The sequence below is a fragment of the Phacochoerus africanus genome, chromosome 8 (genome assembly GCF_016906955.1).
Source record: "Phacochoerus africanus isolate WHEZ1 chromosome 8, ROS_Pafr_v1, whole genome shotgun sequence".
NCBI lineage: Eukaryota > Metazoa > Chordata > Mammalia > Artiodactyla > Suidae > Phacochoerus > Phacochoerus africanus.
This window is the reverse complement of record NC_062551.1, coordinates 43,987,275-44,009,755: the sequence shown is the minus strand read 5'-3', so window position 1 is coordinate 44,009,755 and position 22,481 is coordinate 43,987,275. Positions and strand designations below refer to the sequence as shown.

The 22,481-nt window shown below is 42.3% G+C and overlaps 1 protein-coding gene across 3 annotated transcripts in view; it reads right to left on the bottom strand.

Annotated features, from left to right (window-relative positions):
• The window catches only part of GARRE1 (granule associated Rac and RHOG effector 1), a 96,911-nt gene that overhangs the window by 44,318 nt on the left and 30,112 nt on the right, over window positions 1-22,481 (bottom strand). For all 3 annotated transcript variants that reach the window (XM_047788614.1, XM_047788613.1, XM_047788616.1), the window contains exon 2: window positions 11,840-13,118. In XM_047788614.1, the coding sequence (XP_047644570.1) occupies window positions 11,840-12,334 (495 nt within the window). In that variant the 5' untranslated portion in view covers window positions 12,335-13,118. The remainder of the gene's footprint in view (window positions 1-11,839; window positions 13,119-22,481) is intronic.

The window sequence follows — 22,481 nt, the reverse complement described above, 5'->3', positions numbered from 1 at the left end:
CATGACTGCAGCTGCAGTGTAAGGTCACAGCTGTGGCTTGGATTCTATCCCTGGCCTGGCAACTTCCATATGCCGTGGGTGTACCATAAAAAAATTTAAAAATTAAAAGAGAAAATTCCATCTTGGAGTTCCCTGGTGGTGCAGCAGGTCAAGGGTCTTGTGTTGTCACCACCATCGCTCAGGTCATCGCTGTGGTGCAGGTTCGAACTTTGGCCCCGGGGAACTTCCAAATGCCACAGGCGAGGCCAAAAATAAAAATAAATAAATAAATAAATCCTATCTCATTTTGTATAAAATCTAAACTGTAACCAGGGCCTACAACTTTCTCTCCCAGGTGAGGCAGGAGGTTCTGATCTGGAGGCTGGGTCCCCTTAAGGTGAGCTGGGTGGGGGATGCTGACCAATCCAGAAGCAGGCTTGAGGCTATTTTCCACCTGCATCACTGAACTCCTCACTCCTCCTGTCACAGTCTGCTTATTTATCTGTCTTGCCCATCAGGCCTGGAGCACAACAGATAGTTCTCACTCATCTCTGCCAGCTAGCAGCCAGCTCATCTGTATTTTATCTTGGAGGGTGGATGGCAGCAGCTAGGTGAAGAGAAAGCAGGCCAGGTGACTGGGGCCTCCTCCAGCAGCTAGCAGGGCCTCGGGAGGGGTCAGGAGTGAGCAAGGACTCACAGGGGTTCCTTTACTTTCCCGTGCCTGGACACTGCAGCATTAACCAGGTCAGAAAGCTTGTCTCATGGAGGGATGGGCACTGCAAACAAGTCCCTCCACATGAAGACAGCACTGGCCTGAGGCACTGGAGAGGTACAGGACATAAACCCTGTGCATGCTGGCCCTGATGGATTAGGCAAGGGTCATCTTTACACAGTCAGATTCCGGATCTGTAAAGATGATGGAGGCTGTCACAACAGGCTATTCTCCAATTCTATGAAACCTCAGAACCTGACCAGCAGCCATGAGCATTTAGAACAGATCGTGATTCAGGAGAGCTAGTTCTATGTAAAATTACAGTCCATGAACTGTTTTTATGTCTGTTCTTTCTAACTTGTCCATCACACCTCATTTTTCTCTTACGTTCACTCAAGACTTTTTGCGACTATGAAATGTTAAATCATATTCTCCTGAAAGACAGCAACGTTGCTGTTTTAGTCACCAAAGTGATGAGCACAGCATTCCTTCCTTGACTCCTACCTGCTGCCAGGGTCCTGCCTTCAGAGGTGTCTTTTCTGCTCTCATTTTCTTCCCTGATTCACTTTTACTTTCTTCATTTTTCAGAAAAGCACCTGCCTTTCTTCTCATTGCTATACCTTACTCAATAATACTCCCCGTGATACCTGTGATTTTTAAGAAATATATATTTTGGCCTTCTACCAAAGTTCCTGGCACATAGCTCCTACAAACCTTGGAATTTTCTAAGTGATAAGAGAGATAAAGTATGTTTTGCTATTCATAACAAGCCTCTTTCAACAATATCTGAGTTTATGTTAATGAGGTGGCTTTTGGAAAGTCCCTAGGGATGGGATCAGTTGCCAGGGGAACCAAATTTGAAACTTTCAGCTTAACCACCCCCCTGGGGAGGGGAAAAGGCTGGAGAGAGCCTCGATCACCAACGGCCAACGAATTTAACCAGCCACACCTGTGTAATTAAGGCTTGGAAACAGCCCAAAGGATGGGTTTCAGAAAGCTTCTGGGTTGGAGTTCCCATTGTGGCTCAGCAGAAATGAATCCGACTAGGAACCATGAGGTTACAGGTTCGATCCCTGGCCTCGCTCAGTGGGTTAAGGATCTGGCATTGCTGTGGCTGTGGTGTAGGCTGGCAGCTGTAGTTCCAGTTGGACCCCTAGCCTGGGAACCTCCACGTGCTGTGGTTGTGGCCCTAAAAAGCAAAAAAAAAAGGGAAGAAGAAAGCTTCTGGGTTATAGAACGTGGAGGTGCTGAGAGGGTGGCACGCCTGGAGAGGGCATGGAAGCTCACGGCACTTCTCACATACCTTGCCTTATGCATATCTTTCATCTGGCTGTTCCTGAGTCATATCCTTCTATAATTTAGTAAGTAAAATGTTTTCCTGAGTTCTGTGTGCTGCTCTAGCAAATTTATCGAACCTGTAGAGGGGGAGGGGGTCAGGAGAACCTCTCATCCGTAGCTAGTATATAGTCAAAAACATGGGTAACACTGGACTTGTAACTGGTGTTGAAAAAGGAGGGGGGCAGTCTTGTGGGACTGAGCCTTTAACAGTGAGATGGATGCTACCTCCAGGTGAAGAGTGTCAGGAGTGATCCAGAATTGCTTCATGTGGGAAACCCTGTGCCGACAACTTATAACCAGAGTGCCAGAAGTGAACCACAGTGTTCTGTGAGTAGACAGAAATCAGAAGAGTTTTCCTAAATATTTGCCTTTCTGTTAGAAGACCACTTCACGTGCACACATCATTCCACGAAAGGGAATCATTTATTGGGTGTCCCTGACACATTACTCCTATCGTGTGGTCCTAAGTTTCTCTCTCTTTTTTAGACTTGGACAATGTCTAAACACAACAACAGAGTGTAACAAAATCCCTGTGTACCTACCAAAAAACTTCAATAACCAACAACATTTTGTCATGTATTTTTCATCCTTCCCCCCAACTCCACTTTTTCTTGCTGGAATGTTTTGAAGCAAACCCCAATCAACTAGGACCCAGTACATGTTCAAAGTTCCCAAATTATCTTTTAAAATGTCTCTTTTTTTTGTTTGACTCTCAACTCCAAAACGCTCATTTTTTTCTGTGTGTGTGTGTCTTCTTAGGGCCACACCCACGGCATATGGAAGTTCCCAAGCTAGGGGTCAAATCGGAGCTGTAGCTGCCAGCCTATGCCAGAGCTACAGCAACGCTAGATCCAAGCCTTGTCTATGACATACACTGAAGCTCAAGGCAAAGCCTGATCCTTAACCCACTGAGCGAGGCCAGGGATGGAATGCAAGTCCTCATGGATACTAGTCATGTTTGCTAACTACTGAGCCACGACAGGACTCCCAAAAAGCTCATCTTACTTGGTTCTTTTACCTTTCAGCTCTCTTTTAATTTATACCTCTTAACATTCTACCTAACTTTTCTTCATGCTGCTAGAGTTGTTGAACAAATTGGATCAACTGCTTATGCCACATTCTGGATTATTTCCTCATGGTGCTTTATAACTTGTCCTACCATACTCCATATTTCTTGTAGATTGGGAATTTGTTCTAGAGGCTTGATCAGGTTATTTTAGGGGGGTCTCCTCCACCCCCACCCCCACTCCAGGGTATGGAGGGAGAGATAAGTGCAAGAATACATGATGAGTGCTGTGTAGTTCCTTTTGTTTTGTTTTGTTTTTTGTTTTTTTTTTAGGGCCGCACCAGCAGCATATGGAGATTCCCAGGCTAGAGGTCTAATGAGAGCTACAGGGGCCGGCCTATACCACTGCCACAGCAACGTCGGATGCAAGCCGCATCTTCGACCTATACCACAGCTCATGGTAACGCCAGCTCCTTAACCCACTAAGGCAGGCCAGGGATCGAACCCACAACCTCATGGCTCCTAGTTGGATTCATTTCCACTGAGTCATGACGGGAACTCCCAGTGCTGTGTAGTTCTTATCAGGAGACATGATCATATAGTTGTCTCATATTCACTGATGCTGAGGCTGACAAATGGATTTGGTAGGAAGACCTGATTCCTCTCTTCTGAAGTTCCCCAACAGCCTTTCGCCAAATGGTTTTATCCTCCATTACTGATCCCCATGTGAGTCAGTCAGTTCATTATGGTCTGCAAAACAGTGATTTTTTTTTTTTTTATAATCATATCCTCCTTTGTACACAGAAGAATACTGAGATTCTTTCAAATAAAAGAACCCTTCCTCATCCAGTAGGGCTATTTGGTTGCCCTAAAAAAAACCTGTACTGGAGAAGTAGGAAATGTGCTTAATTTCTCATTTTTCTCCTTTTATTATTAAAAATTGGCAATTTTCAGAATGAGTTGGGTACACAGCATTGCCTAACAAATCAAAGGGTCCAGTCTCTCCAGAGTGGCTGATGCCCTCTGGCCCCAGTGGCTTCCACCTACACAGAACGGGCTAGGCAGACAGTAAATCTTGTTATTATTATTATTTTGTCTTTTGTCTTTTTAGGGCTGCATTCACGGCACATGGAGGTTCCCAGGCTAGGGGTTCAATTGGAGCTACAGTTGCCAGTCTAAGCAACAGCCACAGCAACTCGGGATCTGAGCCGTATCTGCGACCTACACCACAGCTCACAGCAACACCAGATCCTTAACCCACTGAGTGAGGCCAGGAATCGAACCTGCATCCTCATGGATGCTAGTCTGGTTCATTAACCACTGAGCCACAACAGGAACTCCAATAAATCTTATTTATTGTTCTCAATGAAGTTTTGCAGAATCCAACTGCCTAATTAATTGTAGCTTCCTCTAAAAGTAAAATATGAAGACAATTTAGATAAAAAGATTCACCTCGAAAACAGAAAAGCCAAAAAGAGTGACTAGAAATTGACAACAGCCTGAAAATTGGATTTATACAAGTTTTTTTATGAAGTGAACTTCAGTTTCTGATTAATAGCAGCAGTTTGGATCATCATCTCGCACATATAGTTAGGAAATATTTACTCCATAATTCATTATGGAAGATTAACTAGCCAAAACAAGAAGGAAGTAAATAACATTGGATTTTACCTTTAGGCAAAGAAAAAAAAAAGTATGTAAATTTAATTCCATTAGGGTTAATGAAAATCACATTTTGAAACTAGCTTCTTATATTTTCCATTACTGTTGCACTGTAGTATTTTTTGGCTTATATCTATCCAAAATAAATGTTAATATGCCTGAATTTAAGTCCTTCGAAGTCAGTCAGTGCTGACAAATTATTTCAGATTCACAGGTACATAGTACATCAAAGATGTTTGTCAGTGCACCAAACTGAAAGCCAAGGTTCAATTACATAAAGACTTAATTTAAAGTATGTCTGCCTATTTACAAAGCGGTGATAGAGTGGCCCTCTGTATGAACAAGTCCCACATCTGCATGCGCAACCAACTGCAGATCAGAAATATTTGAGGGAAAAATATTCCAGAAAGTTCCAAAAAGCAAAACTTGAAGTTGGCACACAGGCAACTATTTACATAGCATTTACATTGTATTTACAACTATTTACATAGCATTTACATTGTATTTACAACTATTTACATAGCATTTATATTGTATTAGGTATTATAAGTAACCCAGAGATGATTTAAAGTATACTGGAGGATGTGCGTGGGTTATATGCAAAGACTATGATATTTTACATAAAGGACTTGAGAACCTTCAGATTTTGGTACCCCCAGTGGATATTAAGGGACGACTATACTTGAAGTCACTAAAAATGCTGGAAGATATAAAACACAGTCCCTTGAAAAACATACAACTCCTGAGAACCCTGTATCAACACTGAGGCTCCAAGTTGAAACCAGAGCCCCCGCGCAGTCAAGGGCCAAGTGGCATCACTTTGTCTTTCTGTCCTCCTTTCGCCTTCCCTCCAGAGGCTGACCTCTTTACCTTTCTGACCTCACCCCTAGTGTCTCCCTTTTGCTCAATGTTTCAGCCACAACAGGCCCTCACTGCTCTTCAAACATTCAAGTTTGCTCCTGCCTCAGGAACTCTGCACTAGCTGTTCCCTCTGCCTGGAATCCCCTTTCCTGGTTATCATTGGGGCTCACTCCTTCACCTTCAGTTCTTTACTCAAATATCACATTCTGAGTGATGCCTTTTCTCTCTTCTTTTTTTTTTTAAAGCCACACCTGAGGCATATGGAACTTCCCAGGCGAGGGGTCGAATTGGAGCTGTAGCTGCCAGCCTACACAGCCACAGCAACACTGGGGATTCGAGCCCCATCTTCGACCTACACCGCAGCTCACAGCAACACCAGATCTTTAACCCACTTAGCGGGGCCAGGGATTGAACCCGAGTCCTCATGGATACCAGTCGGGTTTGTTACTGCTGAGCCACAGTGGGAACTCCTCAGTGATGTCCTTTCTAACTGCCTTCTCTAATAAGATCACAGACCTCAACTATCTATGTAAAGGGAGGAATTTCTTCTTGTTCACAGCTGTGCCCTCTGTGTCTGGAACAGTCCCTGGTACAAAGTGTCCAATAAGTATTTGTGGAATGAATGCATGAACCACAAGTCAATTTGTTTCTTTTATTTATATTTGCACTGAAAAAGTAATTTTGTTTAAGACAAGTGATGGACGTTTGTAAAAAGTTGACATGTGCAACTTTCTAACAAAAAAACCAAGTTATGGGATTGTCTATACTTCTTTAATGTGAAGTACATGTTTTATTTGCAAATGATCTTCAGTTGGGATAAGAGGTTCCTACGACAAAGGAGATTGAGGTAGATAAAGTCCAAGAGAACTCACAGCCACTCAACTCATGCAGGCTGGCATTTTACAGGAACACTGGAATCAACACAGTCATAAAAACCACCCAGTGGAGATGCCTCAAAGAGAGAGCTAGAGACCTGTGCAGTCTCAAAAATGCTCTGGGATGTCAAAGCTTTGTACAAAGAACAAATTCAACATGGGAAACCATATTTTTCCCAAGTTCACCTTTTGGCTGGATGGATAGTTTGAGACTTAGACAAAGGAAGCCCCATGAAGCACTTGATTAAGATCATATTTCTTATTTTAGACAACATTTCAGTTCATATACAGTGTAAAGTGTACATTGTCTATAAGTCTAGAGGTGGAAAAATCCTACCTAAACTGTCGACTGGCTTGTTCAAAGGTTCCTAGCTACTGCAAGTATATTCCAAGATGTCCCCACCTCCTCCTGCACTTGCTCCCTATGTACCCCCACTCCAGGTGCAAGGCAAACAGAGCAGCGACTGTTAGCAGAAGAGGTCCCACAGGGCTTCTATGCTGAAAAGGTCCTGGCAGTTTCTACATCAGGCAAGGTCATACTGCAGTCACCCTGTAACACCGCAAGAGGAGACAACAGAGAAGAGAGGGAGGTGTCTACCTCAAGAACCAGGAAAGAAATGAGCAGAGCAAATGTTTCAGGAGTGGCAACTTTTTCCACCTAAAAGGGTTCCAGTGAGAAGAACAGTCTGCTGTACATTTCTCTCATTGTACATTTCTGTACATTGGTTTTGTATATAATTGTGCTCTGTACTTCAGAGAAGGGCTAATGGCACCTTTCAAGCCAGGTGGAAGCAATAATAATAAGTGATGATGATGACAATTAACTGGGTACAGTGGTTCACACACATGAATCGCTTCTGATCCTCAAAAGAACTCTGGGAGGCGGGTGGTAATTCCATTTTATAGATGGCAAACTGAAGCATAGAGATGTCAGATGATTTGCTCAAGGCCATACAGACAGTAAGAAGCAGAGTCATTTTCTAAACCCACATGTTCTGACTCCGTGCCCCATAATAAACAGTGTCACAAGCACTAGTTAACTAATGAAGCACCACAGTCACAATTTATTTCTCTTAACAGTGAGATTACGAGGATGAAACCTGGGTAAGGGGCAGAGTTACTGATGAGTACAGACTGGACAGGACTCATGTATACCCTGCTTGCCCAAGAGCACAAAGTCAGCAACTGCCGCTCCTAGATAGAGGCACCAGCATCAACGAGCATATCCCCAACCTGGCCGTACGTAAGGGAGCATTAGAAGCATGTTTTGACCATCTTCAGGGCTAGGGCAGTGGGATGGGTGCTCTGTCATAGATTAAAAGTGTCCAAGCCTTTGAATACTGAATTCAGGGCTTTCCTTAGTCCTGGGCTAAGTGCCTGAGCAAAGGTCCTTGCCTAGCCAGTCAAGTTCAGCAATGTTAGGCCAAGAGACTTCTTTCCCCAGGAATGTTTTATTTATTTATTTATTTGTTTGTTTATTTATTTATTTATTTATTTATTTATTTATTTAGGGCTGCACCTGTGGCATAAGGAAGTTCCCAGGCTAGGGGTCAAATCAGAGCTACAGCTGCCGGCCTGCCCCACAGCCACAGCAACATGGGATCCCCGACCCACTGAGCAAGGCCAGGGATCAAACTCGCATCCTCATGGATACTAGTCGGATTCGTTTCCGCTACACCACGATGAGAACTCCCTTCCCAAGAATGAATGTTAAAGAGCCTCTCTGGGCCTTGCTGATAAAACCTTTAAAAGACCAACAGGAAAAAGACTCCAAATGCCTAGCCATTCCATCTGAGTTGATGACTATCTTGGGAGAGCAACCCTTTTTGGACCATGGCAGTAGTACATAAATTCCAGAAACAATAAATACTGCTCTGTGGAAAAACCAACATGTTAAGTCTGCAGGCCTACATTTGGTGGTCACATCTTGGGATTTACTTATAAGTCAGCAGTTTGAAATGTAGAATATGTGCATAGATTCTAAAACCCATCAACAGTACTTAATTTCCAATCTAGCCTCTGAAAGTCTGTTTAGCCCATTATGAACAAAAATCTGGTTGTATTCCAGCTATCCTAATCACATTTCACAGGGAAAGAGAGTCAAGCCAAAATTCCAGACCATGACAATAAGAAATATTTCCCCTTCTCAGCTCAAGTGGTCCGTGCTGGTCCCAGGAAAGCAGAAGGGACAAGGTAGGTCCCCAACTCCTCAGGGCTGGTTCAGCCTTCTCCGGCTGTCCTCAACTGGGGAGCAAGGGCACGTGACCTGTGTGGTGGGAGAGCAAATGCCCTTGGAGGCCTAGCTCTGCCTCCTCCAGCACCTGGTGGCATGGCCTGAAGAAAAGCTCAATAATGTTCAGGTAAAAAGGCTCTGGCCTTATTTTTCAAACAACTCTTGCCTGAAATTCTAAATAAAGTTAAAACTCCTGTGTCATTATACGGTGAGAGCTGTAACAGTCCGGGTCTAATACTGGTCAACACTTTCTGAGAGGTCAGAGTCCCTAACCGCTCTCTTGCCACATCTCTGCAAAGCAGAAACCAGGCACACTGGGGGCTGAACAACATGGTTCTTTATGTAACAAACAAAAGCCAAAGTTGTACATCTACACATACATGAATACGCAGCTGTGCATGTACACACAGTAGCCTGGAACAGCACACACCAACCAGTTAACAGTGGTCTTTTCTGGGAAAAGGAATGAGATGGGAGAGTACAGCAGTTGCTTAAAGTTTCATTGCATGAATTTCTTTTGAGAAGTACATTTAAAAAATATATGCTCTAAGTACGATTTACACGCGTAATTTTGTGTGTGTGTGTCTTTTTAGGGCTCCACCCATGGCATATGGAGGTTCCCAGGTCGAATTGGAGCTATAGCTGATGGCCTACACCACAGCTATAGCAACTCCGGATCCAAGCCGTGTCTGCAATCTACACCACAACTTATGGCAACTCCGGATCCTTAACCCACTGAGCAAGGCCAGGGATTGAACCTGTGTCCCCATGGATGCGAGTCAGATTGGTTTCCACTGAGCCATGACAGGAACTCCTACATGTGTAATTTAAAAAATACTTTAAATTGTGACAAGCCATTTTAAAAACACTTCAAAATCATAATTTCTTTGAATATATAATATGATCATAGAAATTAAAATATACTTGTATAAGTTTAAAACAGGAGTTCCCGTCGTGGCGCAGTGGTTAAGAATCCGACTAGGAACCATGAGGTTGCGGGTTCGGTCCCTGCCTTTGCTCAGTGGGTTAATGATCCAGCGTTGCCGTGAGCTGTGGTGTAGGTTGCAGATGTGGCTTGGATCCCGCGTTGCTGTGGCTGTGGCGTAGGCCAGTGGCTACAGCTCCGATTCGACCTCTAGCCTGGGAACCTCCATATGCCGTGGGAGCGGCCCAAAGAAATAGCAAAAAGACAAAAAAAAAAAAAAAAAACCAAAAAAAACCAGAATGACACAAGGAAGATATTAAATATTAACACAGCAGATTCAGCAAACCATAGCCCACAGGCCAAATACAGACGAATAGACAGGTCTACAAGGCAAAACTGGTTCTCAAATTCTGAAAAGGTTATTAAAAAAAAAAAAAGTAGAGTTCTCTTGTGGCTCAGTGGGTTAAGGATCTGGCACTGTCACCGCTAGGCTCAGTTCACTGCAGTGGCACAGGTTCGATCCCTGGTCTGGGAACTTCCACATGCTGCTGGTTCAGCCAAAAAAATTAAAAAAAAAAAAACCCAAAAAATAAAAAAAAAACAAAGAATATGTGACAGAGGCACTTGTGGCCCATGAAGCTGAAAATTTACTTACTATTTGCCCTCTACAGAAAAAGTCTGATGAAGCCTGATTTACACCAAGACTACTGTGTCTTATCAAAAATAGTTTCAACTGCCTCTTGGAAATGCCTTCAAAAATCAGGGTTTTTGGTTTTGTTTTTTTGGTTTTTTTTTTTTAAGGGCTGTACCTGCAGTGTATGGAAATGCCCAGGCTAGGGGTAGAATCAGAGCTACAGCTGCCAGCCTGCGCCACCGCCACAAGATCTGAACCATGTCTGTGACCTATAATATAGCTCATGGCAACATTGGATCCTAAACCAGCTGAGCAAGGCCAGGGATGGAACCTGTGTCCTCATGGATACCAGCTGGGTTAGTAACCCGCTGAGCCACAATGGGAACTCCCCAAATCACTTTTTTTTTTGTCTTTTTGTCTTTTTTTTTTTTGTTGTTGTTGTTGCTATTTCTTGGGCCGTTCCCACGGCATGTGGAGGTTCCCAGGCTAGGGGTCGAACTGGAGCTGCAGCCACCGGCCTACGCCAGAGCCACAGCAACTCGGGATCCAAGCCGCGTCTGCAACCTACACCACAGCTCACGGCAATGCCGGATCATTAACCCACTGAGCAAGGGCAGGGATGGAACCCGCAACATCATGGTTCCTAGTCGGATTCGTTAACCACTGCGCCACGACGGGAACTCCCCAAATCACTTTTAAACACAATAAAAATGAATCATAATACTTAACAGTCTAACATTTTTTTTCTCCCTAAACCCACGACAATATAAGTTTAGCTTATTCAGCCACCTCAATCATCAGATTTGGCTCAGAAGATTGGTGATTTCCTAAAATCAAATATAACCCAGGATGGGAAAGCAATTTTCTCCCTTTTAGCATCCAGAAACCCAACCTCTGATGTGCTGCTAAAATGGACAAGGACACACGGAAAAATCAAACTCAGAAGAACTCTCTGAGCAGCTAAAAATAATTTAAATAATCTAGCAGTGACGCTAATTTAACAGATGACAGATTATTAAATGATTTCCTAAATGAAGGAAGGGAAAGTGTCTTTATTCTGAATTAAATTTGTATTCCAATCTCACACCTCTAATCAAGAGCCCTGAAAAAGGGAGAACATTTCGTTTTGAGTATCAAAGACAAGACCCTAAGAAATGCATTAACTAAGAATCAAATGCAACCAAATGTGAACAGCTGTAAATCTGGAAATATAGTTTATCCTGTAAACATGTGTAGAACATTTTACATTAAATCAATGGTCCTATATAATGACAATTGACCAAAAAAAAAAAAAATCACATTTAGACTTCTCAGCCCCTACTATGTACTTTAACAATAGGTTATTTAGAAATTAAGTTTCAACTTAAAAATTTAAAGAGCATAAAATATAGGCTGATTTGTTTGTTTAATCATCTTTTATCCTACTTTATTTGAAATTAAAGTAGTTCCGAACCTGGCATGCAATTTTTTTTTTCCCCCCACAAGGACAGAGTATCAGTAGAAAGAGGGCGAAGACCATCATTTCAGTGATTTGGGAAAGAACTAAGACAACATTCTCACTTGCCTCTGGAGTACATTTTCCTACCCAAGTATGACACAGGGAAGATACTCTACCTCAATGTCCTGGAGACTGAATTCCTTCTGATCTGTGAAGTTTGCAGCCCCGGCACTCAGCTCCATCAGCATCTTGGCGATCTCCGGCTTTATAGCCGAGGTCAGCCGACTGGCTGCTTCCATGACGTGCTCCTGCACATCTTTGAGTTGCATGGCTGCCTTGGAGTAGTGAGAGTTCCTGAACACAGTGCTGAAGAGATCTGTGAGGAAAGTACTGGCACGGCAGAAGACGTTGAGGGCGTCCAGGTACTTGGAGATGCCCTGCTGGATGTCAGCGATGGGGGTGGAGTGGGGCATGGCATGGTGGCAGCTGCCTGCAGCAGTCAGACTGCCCAGGGGGGCGGTGGTGGCAGCAGATGCCAGAGGAGCACTCAATGCTCGGCCCAGCTCGGGCATCGGGTACTGCTGGTGCTGCTGCACCTTCTGCTTGGACCCGCCAAGCAGGAAGCGCCGCTTGTAGTCCATTTTACTGTCCTGGGCACTGCAGCAATACATGCGGGAAGGGGAACTGTCCTGGCGACCGTGAGAGGGTCAGTGTTCTGATTCCTTTCTTTCTCCCCTAAAACTGTAGCTAGGTATAAAAATAGTGGAGTTCTGCAAATAGAAGTTTTAAAAAAGGCATTTCCATGAGGCAGGTGACCATGTGATCCAACGCAGATGAGAAAAGGACAACAGGTTTATATCATTAATATTTTCAGTGTAGGCAGGACCTCTGACAAAAAATAAAAGTGTGTCCAAAATGCTACATAAGAACTGTTAGCATTCCACTCTCTTAATAAAAAGATATGCTTGCTGAGAAAAATGTTTACCTTTGCAAGAATACTTTGATACTTGTATTTACAATGGCAGAAAAATAACTTAACTTTAAAAAATGTAATATAATGTATCTTCAATATACCAGAAAAGTTAGAACCCCCAAACCCACAAGCTGATCAACAGCAATTTAAAAAGCAGTACAGAATTATTTCACACTAAGTCCTTAGGAAGGAAGATCAAATCTCTGCAGAATTTTGACAGAGCCTGCCTGCCAAATCCATTTACCATTCTTCCCTATGAGAAAGATTTCCAAATTTCCTTTAGTATTTTCTGAAAACAAGTTTTGTTTTCTTTTAAAAATGGCATTTGTTACTATAAGTCTTCTCCTTCTTTCCTTTTGTTTGCTGAGGTAGCGGTTTCCTTGTAACATTAATAAGAGGTGCTTCCAGGCTGGGTTGGCCCTCAACTGTAAAGTCTGAAGCAAGAATGCACAGATATATTTGTAAGGCTTCTAAGTCATTTCCTGTAAGGGGGAAAAATAAGACAGTTAGGAAAGTTACAGGACAGTGAGTAATTCTGGAACATTAACTCTTGAAATGCCATTATCCACAAAGGTGGGCTCCAACTAAATAAGCGATACAAAAACCTTATAAAAGCAGGTCCAACAGTGAGAGTGGAACTATGATATGATGACTGCTAGAAAATGCCTCAAGTTTTTGTATAAAAATAATGCAAAAGAAAAGTCTGATTCCACACTAACCACTCCAAAGCTAAGGCTGACATCAAGCAGGGCCTGGACTCATATTCGTGTTTTGCATTCCCTTGTTTCCTCCTCAAAGAATTCACAAGCCTCTAAGAGGATGGGAAGAGTACCCAGATCAGGGGAGGGTTGTTGACAAGCAGAGCACTCACAAAACCTTAAGGGGGACTGGAAAACGGAGTGATGAGTCCAGACTGAGAGAAACCAGGAAGACTGTTATGAAGAAAATGTTACTCTGAGGTAGGTAGGTTTTAACAGGTGCAAAAGGGATGGCTGGAGCTCACCACGTGAAAGGACCACCACAGCAAAGACCCTGAAGCAGGATAGTTTATGGTCTATTCAGGATACCCAGCTGGGCTGAAGGGCAGCATACAGAAAGACAGAGTAAGTGGCTGGTCAGATTGCTGATAGGATTCTTCTATGTCAAATTGCCCTCCAGATGTTCGAAGGGTAGCCTGGCAGGGTGTGCTGGTTCTTATACCCTGGGGTGGCTTCTATAGAACCCCTGGCTCTGGATAGCTGCAAACAGCAAGGTCTGGACATCTCTGGTTGTCATTCCTACAACAGTGGAGTACTGTGATTCTTCCCACATAGGTAACATCAGGTTTACATTTGCCTGAACTATCTGTGTTCCCAAACATAACAAGAGTTCAAATATCTTTTATTGTGTGTTACATGAAGGCTATATTAAACTTCAATCTATACAATGTCTAAACTATATATAGTTTGGTCTATTTATTGGTAGGCTTACTTTTTTTTGGTCTTTATGCCTTTTCTAGGGCTGCTCCCATGGCTTATGGAGGTTCCCAGGCTAGGGGTCTAGTCAGAGCTGTTGCTGCCGGCCTACGCCAGAGCCACAGCAACACAGGATCTGAGCCACATCTGTGACCTACACCACAGCCCATGGCAACACCAGATCCTTAACCCACTGAGCGAGGCCAGGGATCGAACCCGCAACCTCATGGTTCCTAGTCAGATTCATTAACCACTGAGCCACGATGGGAACTCCTAGGCTTTCTTTCTTTCCATTTTCCTTTTTTTTGGTAGATAAAAATAAATACAAGTCATACCTTGTCACTCATCACAGCCAACTACCATGCCTCCTTTAAGGTTCTACAATTGCATAAGGAACCCAGGAGGGTAAGCAGATTACAAGAACAAGAGATGAGAAGAGTGTGGATACAAACACATACTCTGATAAAACTGCAGCAACCCTAACCCAGCTAGTATATAAATCCAACTCACTGGCCACAATTTGTAACTCTGGGTTCAAGAGAATCTTGACTCAAAAAAAAAACTCTAATAAGCTTTTTAAGAAATAAGATATCGGAATTCCCGTTGTTGCTCAGTGGTTAATGAATCCGACTAGGAACCATGAGGTTGCGGGTTTGATCCCTGGCCTCGCTCAGTGGGTTAAGGATCCGGCGTTGCCGTGAGCTGTGGTGTGGGTCGCAGACGCGGCTCAGATCCTGTGTTGCTGTGGCTCTGGTGTAGGCCGGCGACTACAGCTCCGATTCGACCCCTAGCCTGGGAACCTCCATGTGCCACGGGAAGTGGCCCAAGAATTGGCAAAAAGACAAAACAAACAAACAAACAAAAACAACAATAAAAAAGAAACTAAGATATCAAACAGCTATATGTAAGAAATCTACCAAATCTTCCTTTCTCAAAGTCATTACAATAAGGCAATCACATCTAAAATGTTTCATTATAATCAATGTGGCTGTACAAATTCCAGTGTAGCAAAGACGCCCTCGACAGGAGGGCTGCAGGATGGAAGGCGGCTCACAGAGACACTGTGTGTCTGTAAAGGAAAACCATCACCTGCAGGTGGCTGCAGTGAGGGTCTTGAGCAGCCCTGAGAGGCAACTTTCTTTGTTCTGTGTTGCACACTAGTATTTCTGGCTCTGAAAGGCCACCCCCATTCCTTTACCAGATGATTCTAGAAGGTGAAGCAAGACTCATACACTTACATATTAAAAAAAAAAAAAGTCATAAACGTTAAACTTGTAATGCCTAAAAATATGCTACTTTACCAAATGCGTCTACAAATTCAGTGCAGTCTCTATCGAAATTTGAACTACCTTTATTTATAGAAAGAGACAAGCTGATCCTAAAATGCAAGTGGAAATGAAAGGGACCCAAGATGACCAAAGAAATAAAGTAATAAGGACAGCAGAGTACTGACATACATATAGTTTTAAATATATATATAACTATAAAGCTCATAGAAGAAAATGTAAATCTTTGTGATCACCTTAGACATGAAATTTTAAAGCACAAAAAAACAAAAGAAAAAAGAGATAAACTGGACTTCATCAAAATTAAAAACATTTGTGCATCAAAGGTCACTATCAAGGTGGAGGGACAACCCACAGTCTGGGCAGAAATACTGAAAATTCATATAGCTATTAAGGGTCTAGTATCTAGAATATAAAATTACTCTTAAAAGTCAACAATAAAATGACAAATAACCTATTAAAAGACAGGCAAATGATACAAACATTTGAGAAAAGATATACAACTGGCCAACAAGATATACAACTGGCCAACAAGCAAATGAAATGAGGCTCAACATGGATAGTCACTAGGGAAATACAAATAAATCACAGTAAGTTACCATTTCACACATGCTAGCATGACTACAGGAAAAACAAACACAAAACAAAACAGAAAACAAGTGTGGGTGAGAATGTGGAGAAACTGGAACCCTCACAAACTGCTGGTGAGAATGTGAAATGATGATGCTACTGTGAAAGGCAGTTTGGCAGTTCCTCAAAATGTTAAACAAAGAGGTGCCACAGACCAAGCAATTTCTTAAGTCTCTTAACTTCAGTTTTCAGAAGACTGAAAACAAAAGTTTACATAAAAACGTGCACATGAATGTCCATAGTATCATTATTCATAATAGCCCAAAGTGGAACAACTCATGACAATCAACTGATGAATAAATAAACAAAAAGGCATACCATAAAAAGAATATTATTCACCTATCAAAAAGAATGAAGTGTGGGGTACCCACTGTGGCTCAGCGGGTTAAGAATCAGACATAGTGTCCGTGAGGATGCAGGTTCAATCTTTGGCCTTCCTCCAGTGGATTAAGGATCTGGCATTGCTGTGGCTGTTGCAAAGCGGGCAGCTGCAGCTTCTATTTGACCCTTAGCTCAGGAACTTCCACATGCCACAGATGCAGTCATAGAAAGAAAAAAAAAGAATGTAGTGGAGTTCCCTGGTGGCCCACTGGTTAAGGATCTGGCGTCACTGCTGTGAGTGCGAGTTCAATCCCTGGCCCAGGAACCTCCACATGCCATGGGCACAGCCAAAAAAGAATGAAGTATTGATAAATACTACAGCATGCCTGGACCTTGAAAACACTGTGGTATATGAGAAAAAAGCCAAAAACAGAGGTCATATACTGTGAGATTCCACTGATATGAAACATCCAGATAAGGCAAATCCATAAAGACAAAAAAAAGTAGATTAGTGGTTGCCAGGAATTGAAGAGAGGAAGGGAATGGGAAGTGACAATTAATAGAGTTTCTTTTTGAGATAATGAAGACATTCTGGAATTAGACAGTAATAATAATTGTATAATTTTGTTATATACTAAAACCCACTGAATTTCACATCTTATTTTATCTTTTTAAGGCTGCACCTGCAGCATATGGAAGTCCCAGGGTAGGGGCCAGATCAGAGCTGCTGTTGCCAATCTATGCCACAGCCACGCCAGATACAAGCCATGTCTTCGACCTACACCGAAGCTCACATCAATGCCAGATCCTTACCCTACTGAATGGGGCCAGGGATCGAACCTGCATCCTCATGGATGCTAGTCGGGTTTGTTACCGCTGCCCCACAATGGCAACTCCGAATTTCACACTTTAAAATGGTGAATTTTATGGTATGAGAATAATATATCAATTTAAAAAGAGAAAAGTGGGGAGTTTCTGTCGTGGCTCAGCGGAAATGAATCTGACTAGTATGAGGATGCAGGTACAATCCCTGGCCTCACTCAGTGCGTTAAAGATCCAGCATTGCTGTGAGCTGTGGTTTAGGTTGCAGATGTGGCTCGGATCTGGTGTTGCTGTGGTGTAGGCCAGCGGCTACAGCTCTGATTCAACCCCTAGCCTGGGAACATCCGTATGCTGAGGGTACAGCACTAAAAAAAAATTAAAAAATAAATAATAAATAAATAACAGAGAAATGGGGAAAAAGATATACTACTGGCCTCCAGAAATGCCTATTTAGAATAGATGTCTATTTACTACATCCATGAGGACGCAGGTTCGATTCCTGGCCTCGATCAGTGGGTTATGGATCTGGTGCTGCCGTGAGCTGTGGTGTGGGACACAGACGCGGCTCGGATTCTGTGTTGCTGTGCTGTGGCATAGGCCAGTGGCTACAACTCCAATTTGACCCCTAGCCTGGGAACCTCCATATGCCACAGGTGAGGCTCTAAAAAGACAAAAACAAAACAAAAAAGAATAGATGTCTATTAAGAAGGTCTCATAAGCTGTATCTGATAAAATGATTTATTAGGTAGATGGTCAGCTCTATGGGTGGCTATCCACTAACCACATGGTGATTATCTAGGTGTTTACTTGGAGATAATAAATCAAACATTGTTACTATAATATGTGCACTTCCCTATATATATATATATATAAATATATATATATATATATTTTTTTTTTTTTTGGTCTTTTTGCCATTTCTTGTGTTGCTCCCGTAGCACATGGAGGTTCCCAGGCTAGGGGTCGAATTGGAGCTGTAGCCACCAGCCTACACCACAGCCACAGCAACTCGGGATCCAAGATGAGTCTGCAACCTACACAATAGCTCACAGCAACACTGGATCCTTAACCCACTGAGCAAGGCCAGGGATCGAACCCACAACCTCATGGTTCCTAGTCGGATTAGTTAACCACTGAGCCACGACGGGAACTCCCCTATGTGTTATTCTTCAATAGAAGTTTAAGGATAACAAAAGGTTAACTAGCACAGAAATCGGGGAAGTTTGAGTAAAGATACTCTCATTGCAAGTAGAACAGCATGAGAGGGGAAACCTAGAAGGGAGTACCTCAGAGACTACCAAATAGCTGGTCTCAATCAAATCTCCTTTCTCCTTTACAATAAACCAGTGGGCCAAGAATATGTGTACCCCACTACTCTGAAATGTGCTTACATGACTAACTTGGGTCTAAGAAAAAATCTCAGAAGAAAAAGCCTTGGCAAACTTCAAGATTCAGATCTAATCCAAACTACAATTTCACTATTAAGAAGAGAACAGCAGAGTCATGAAAATAAAAACCTAAAAAGAAAGGGGAGGGAAGTGATGTCATAAAAATATGGCAGAGTAAGGACCTTCAAAAATTCTCTCCTCCATAAACCAGCTATAATGTAAAAAAATAAAAATCGGGGAGTTCCCGTCGTGGCGCAGTGGTTAACGAATCCGACTAGGAACCATGAGGTTTCGGGTTCGGTTCCTGCCCTTGCTCAGTGGGTTAAGGATCCCGCGTTGCCGTGAGCTGTGGTGTAGGTTGCAGACGCGGCTCGGATCCCGAGTTGCTGTGGCTCTGGTATGGGCCGGTGGCTACAGCTCCAATTGGACCCCTAGCCTGGGAACCTCCATATGCTGCTGGAGCGGTCCAAGAAATAGCAAAAAGACAAAAAAAAAAAAAATCGGAGATCCCGTCATGGTGCAGCAGAAATGAATCTGACTAGGAACTGTGAAGTTGCAGGTTCAGTCCCTGGCCTCACTCAGTGGTTTAAGGATCCAGCATTGCTGTGAGCCGTGGTGTAGGCTGCAGACACGGCTCAGATCTGGCGTTGCTGAGGCTGTGGTGTAGGCTGGCAGCTATAGCTCCGATTAGACCCCTAGCCTGGGAACCTCCATATGCTGCGGGTGCAGACCTTAAAAAAGCAAAACAAACAAACAAAACCTAGTACACTTGCCATGATCTCTGTCATGTGAAACCATATATGTGTGTATGAATGAGTAAACCTTAGGCAATTCATAGGGCTGTCCATGATATATTTTCAAGGAAAAGAAAGCAGGTTGCAAAAATGTAATATGAAAAACATCAAATTTAAAAAAATAAAAATAAAAAATAAAAATCATTAAAAAAATTCTCTCCTCTATTAAAAAAATATGATAAAAAAGCAAAAACTAGCCAAGATGGTCAGAATCAACTTTTTAAAAAATACTTGAAATTAATGGACTTTGTACCAAACTGGGAAGCACTTATTCAGGAAAAATGGCTGAATCTCTGAGAATACAGTAGTTCCCCCTTATTAGGGGGGTATATTCCAAGACTCCAGTGGATACCTGAAAGCTAGGATAGTACCAAACCTTATATATACTAGATTTTTTTCCTGCACTAATGGGTAGGTAGCATATACAGCATGAATATGCTGGACAAAGGGATGATTCACGTGTCAGGTGGGATGGAGCAAGACAGCATGAGATTTCAACATGCAACTTAGAATGGCATGCAATTTAAAACTTATTTCTGGAATTTCCCATTTAATGTTTTCAGATATTGCTTAACAGCAGGTAACTAAAACTGCTGAGAGTGAACCTGTGAATAAGGGGGGGGGACTACTGTAGTCAGCTCTGTAGCATTTTAACTTAAGTTTCATTCCTTGCTCTCTAACTCTATGGTAACCTTGAAAATAGCCACATTTGCAATGAAAACCAGAAGGCAGGCAATCATCGGAGGGAGCAGAACTGGGCTAAAACTCCTTCAGAGTTTCATTTCCAAGAAATTATCATTATCTGATCTATCTGGTAGTTCCCTGGAAGATCCCATTTGCAAAGGTCTCTATTTGATCTGACGTGGAACTACTTGGAGAGGGAAGAGAATCTGACTTCAAGTTAACATATTATATCATACAAATGTTCAGTTTCCAATTAAAAGTTATAAGACATGCAAAGCAATAAAAGTATGGGCCGCACATAGGAAAATAAGACAAAAATCAGCTATTTTCAGTATGTTTGAAGAACTAAAGGAGGTCAGTTTACTTCAATTTTAAAGTGAAATCATTAAAAAGAACTGAAGAAAAATGTAAGACTAGCATCTCAGCAAATCCAGAATACTAATAATAAAAGAAATTATATTTCAAAAATAGAACCAAATAGAAATTCTGAAGTTGAAAATATAATAACTGGAGTTCCTGCTGTGGTGCAGTGGGTTAAGGATCCAGTGTTGCTGCAGCTGTGGGACAGGTTGCAGCTATGGCTTGGATTCGACCCCTGGCCTGGGAACTTCCATATGCCAAGGGTGTGGCCAAAAAAGAAAAAAAAGAAAGAAAAGAAAATGACCAAAAAAACCCCAAAAAATACACTAAGGGCTCAACAGTGGATTTGAACAGGAATCAGCAAACTGAAGATTAATCTATTGAGATAATCCAGTTCAAGGAATAGGAAGAAAAAAGAAAAGATTCTCAGAGATCTGAAGGATAGCATCAAGCATTCCAGCATCACATAATGGGATCCTCAGAAGGAGAGGAAAGACACAGGAAAAAAGAAAAATTGAAGAAATAAAGTCCCTAAATTTCTCATATTTGATGAAAAGCACATGAATCTACACATCCATGAAGCTCAATAAACTCCAAGTAGGATAAACACAAAGAAATCAAACTAGACGCATTATAATCAAATTGCCTAAAGCCAAAGCCAAAGAGAGAATCTCAAAACAAACAAGAGAAAAGAAACTTATCATGTACAGTTGATTCTTAATATTTACAGGTAGTATATAAAGTTGCCATGAACACTGAATTAGCAAATACTGAATCAGTACCCCTAGAAGACAGGCAGAGTTAGGATGTGAGCCTCTGGTCAAAACATTTTCACAAACCAATCAATATATAACATTATTTTATGAGTGTTTCGGGTTCAAGATACCTTATTTAATATATATATATTAAATTTTTATCTTTAGGGCCACAATGAAAATTCCCAGGCTAGGGGTTGAATTCGAGCTGCAGCTGCCAGCCTACACCATAGCCACAGCAATGTGGGATCTGGGCTGCATCTCCGACCTTCATCACAGCTCAAGGCAATGCCGGATCCTTAACCCACTGAGCAAGGCCAGGGATTGAACCTGCCTCCTCATGGATACTAGTCATGTTCATAACCCGGTGAGCAACAATGGGAACTCTTAATATATACACACACCACACATATATTTATGTGTGTGTATATGCATAAGTTGTTAAATCATTAACAATGAACTCACAACCAGTAGCACTTTACATAACTCATGCCTGAATGAAGCTCATCTAACACATGGATTTTCTCTGTTAGGTACATCACAGCCTTCTTGGGCTTAGGAAAACCAGACAGCACTTCAGCAATGTACTTAGGGCCATTTTAAACAGTGAATCTGCCAACAAAAAGCATTTAAAATTTCAAAAAACTTGGCACTAAGTAGACTATGAAAAGAATACTTGTTTATAGTCTGAGCGCTGAAACAAGAAGGCAGAGAATCACCTTGTTCGACCTCAGCTGGGGGTATGCATGTTGGGCAACTGAAAATTCTGCCACTCTGCACATGTCTACAACCACAAGGGCTCCACAAGTACTGATTTGTATTGCAAATAAATTTTAGCCAGTAAGACTGTCTGCAAATGCAGAATCTGAGAATCATGAGGATCAACTATATATAACACTACTTAAAATACTTGAATTCCCAACACAATGGGGTACTCCTCTTCTTCAAAATATAATATACTGGAGTTCCCGTCGTGGTGCAGCGGAAACTAATCCAACTAGGAACCATGAGGTTGTGGGTTCGATCCCTGGCCTCACTCAGTGGGTTAAGGATCCAGCATTGCCATGAGCTGTGGTGTGGGTCACAGACATGGCTCAGATCTGGCACTGCTGTGGCTCTGGCATAGGCCAGTGGCAACAGCCCTAATTCGACACCTGGCCTGGGAACCTCCATATGCCTCGGGTGCAGCTCTAAAAAGATAAAAGACAAAATATATGTGTGTGTGTGTGTGTGTGTGTGTATAAAATATACAAAAACATCAACCTATGAAACAAATTATCATAGGGCTACTGACCATCTTAAAAGATAGACAGGTTCCTTTAAGTAGTGAACTCAGGGTATATTTAATATA